General features: G+C 46.5%; 1 protein-coding gene across 1 annotated transcript; it reads left to right on the forward strand.

Moving 5' to 3' along the window:
- Positions 1 to 817: 817 nt before the first annotated feature.
- Positions 818 to 2,430, forward strand: LOC149391869 (uncharacterized). Its single transcript, XM_089620064.1, has 3 exons — positions 818 to 913; positions 1,488 to 2,270; positions 2,377 to 2,430. Exons 1-3 carry the CDS (start codon positions 818 to 820, stop codon positions 2,428 to 2,430), a joined length of 933 nt encoding a protein of 310 aa, XP_089476190.1.
- The last annotated feature ends 352 nt before the right edge of the window (positions 2,431 to 2,782 follow it).

The following is a 2,782-nucleotide window of genomic DNA, read 5'->3' on the forward strand; positions in this document are numbered from 1 at the left end:
ACCAGACAAGTATAAATAGGAGCTCGCAGAGGTTCTCGAGACACGGAACTCTTGAAAAACTTTTACTTACTTTCTTTCACTTAGAACCTCTAGAAAACATTGCTCTCTTTTATTAGATTCGTCTGTATAAAGAGAAAGTCTTGCTTAAATCGTCTCTGTACTCGGAGTCTGTGTATTTTCGTAAGATATTGTTGTACTAATTTTACATGTCAACAGTTGGCGCTAGAAGGAGGGCTGAACGCTGTCTCCAACCAGGAAACGGAGATAGAGCACCATAACCGCACCCTGCCTCTCACCTTGGAAGAAATAGCTGAGCTTCTTCCGGAACCTAGCCTCGAAGAACAGTTCAGGCAGATGCAAGAGCGTCTTTCAGTTCTAGAGGCGAGTAACAAGGAATTGAAGATGAGGTTGCAGGCAAGGAAAGTCACATTGCGAAGTGCAGTAGTAATCCCAGACGAAGAACCCTCGCACCGATCAGGGAAAGAACCCATTGAGCAGAATCCGCAGGTTAAGAAACCTCGGAAACATGCTAAAGATCGATATGAGAGGGTGGAAGATGACTCTGAATCCGAGAAGGAGCAGTCCAGTCAGGAAAAGATTTCTGATCGGTATCAACCCACTATGGATAAAGGTCATTCAAACACTTTCAGAAATAGCATGGGAAGCTCGGAAACTGAAGACAGCGCGAGCACCAACAAAACAAATTTTAGAAGATTGGAGCGTCGAATCGAAGAGGTGGCCCTAGGTCAGAATGAGTCTGTCCCGAAAGCCTTTCACATCACGCGTGTTAGAACACCTGTTGCCTGATCGTTTCAGGATGCCAAACATCCCAGTATACGATGGAAAGACCGACCCGGGAGACCATCTAGACACTTTTTCTTCTTGGATGTTGTTGCAAGGGGCAGGACCAGAAGTTATGTGCAGAGCGTTCTCTATCACTCTAACTGGCTCAGCCAAAAGGTGGTATAGAAAACTAAAGCCAAACTCCATAGGATGCTGGAAGCAGTTATCCAAAAAATTCATGGAACAGTTTATTGGCTCCAGCTCGGGAAAAACTCCCAAAGAAAGGCTGCTAGCGGTGAGACAAGCCCATGACGAATCATTGAAAGATTTTATTAATCGCTACTCGGAGCAAGCTCTTCAGGTTTGACGATCTGAATGAAGATTTTAAGCTCTTCGGGATCTCCTCCGGCGTCCGAACCGAGTCAGAGTTCTGGTGGTCACTTCAGAAGACAAGTCCAAAGGACTACAACGATTTCCTGAAGAGAGCTCAGAAATATATCAACGCGGAGGAAGCAAGGTTGGCGGCAAGAAAAGCAAAGCCACCGAAGAGTTACCGAGAAGAGCACAGAGAGCGACATTATGAGGATAACCGCCCACCAAAGAAGAGCCGGTCTGGAGCAGGACCTCTGAAGCCTTTTTCCAGTAAGTTTGACAAATATCATAAACTCAATACCCCAATAGAGGAGATATTTAGTCTTACACAGGACAAAGAGGATTTCCCTACGCCAAGGCCGATCAAGAAAGATATCTCAACGAGAGATAAAACAAAATATTGTGATTTCCACGCGGACATCGGTCACCGCACTACTGACTGTTTCAACCTCAAAGAGGCTATAGAAGCTTTGATCCGAAGAGGAGCGTTGAAGAAATTCAAGGCCGAGCACGGGGATCAAGAGGAACAAAAAGGTGAGGCGTATGCTGAAATCTCGCTCATAGTCGGAGAACCACATGTGGGAGGAACTTCAAGGAGCGCTCAAAAGAGCTATGTAAGAGAGTCCTACGCAGGACCCCGACAAATCTTGTTTACAGCCGAACAAAGGCCTAACAAGATAGCCAAACCTAGCTCGGAGCCGATCACCTTTACAGCAGAAGATGCTCGGTGGGTAATGTTCCCTCACCACGATCCACTAGTTATATCAGCTCTTATCGGAAACAGGAATGTACACCGAATATTGGTGGACACTGGGAGTGCTGTCGACGTGCTCTATGAAGACACATTCAACAAAATGGGTCTTAAGCAAGACGCATTAGCTCCTTCTCCTGAAAATCTCTATGGTTTCACAGGAGACTCAATCCAGCCCAAGGGAGTAGTCCCACTCCCAATAACTGTAGGAGAGAACCCGAGAAGTAAAACCACTAACACAACATGGGTGGTAGTTCCAGGAAAATCTTCGTTCAACGCGATCATTGGCAGGCCAACTTTGCAGTCCCTCGGTGCCATCGCTTCTGTGGAATATTTGAATATGAAGTTTCCTACCGAGCACGGGGTAGGCGAAGTAGTCGGAACTCAGGCTATCGCAAGAAGCTGTTATGCGAATTATCTCAAAGAGAGTCAGGACAAAGATGTCCACAAAGTTATGATGATCGATTCAGACTTTGACCCATGCCTTCCAAGTCGAGAAGAAATTGGCCCAGGAGATGAAGTAGATGAGATCACTCCGGATCCGAAACAACCTGAAAAGAAACTCAAGATTGGAAAATATCTTGAATCAAGTACCAAACGGCTTCGTTTATTCCAGCGGTATAAAGGTCATCGCGCATGTTGCGATAGTCCTTGGAAGCTTTATACTCTTCCACCGCTGCTAAACGAGCAGCCTCAAGATCTGCTTGGAATTTCAGCGTAAGCTCTGACCGGATGTTCGCCATTTCGTCCCTGGCCGCATCCCTCTCCTTGAGAAAACGATTGTTCCGCTGCCTCAAAGAGTTGAGCTCGGAGCCCAGTGAGCCAACGAGGCCAACCACACCGACAAAGCTCTGAGGCAATCACACCGACAAATAG

The sequence above is a fragment of the Urtica dioica genome, chromosome 7, assembly GCF_054948205.1.
Source record: "Urtica dioica subsp. dioica isolate 48M chromosome 7, U.dioica_male_clone48M_v1_H2, whole genome shotgun sequence".
In the NCBI taxonomy this organism is placed as follows: domain Eukaryota; kingdom Viridiplantae; phylum Streptophyta; class Magnoliopsida; order Rosales; family Urticaceae; genus Urtica; species Urtica dioica.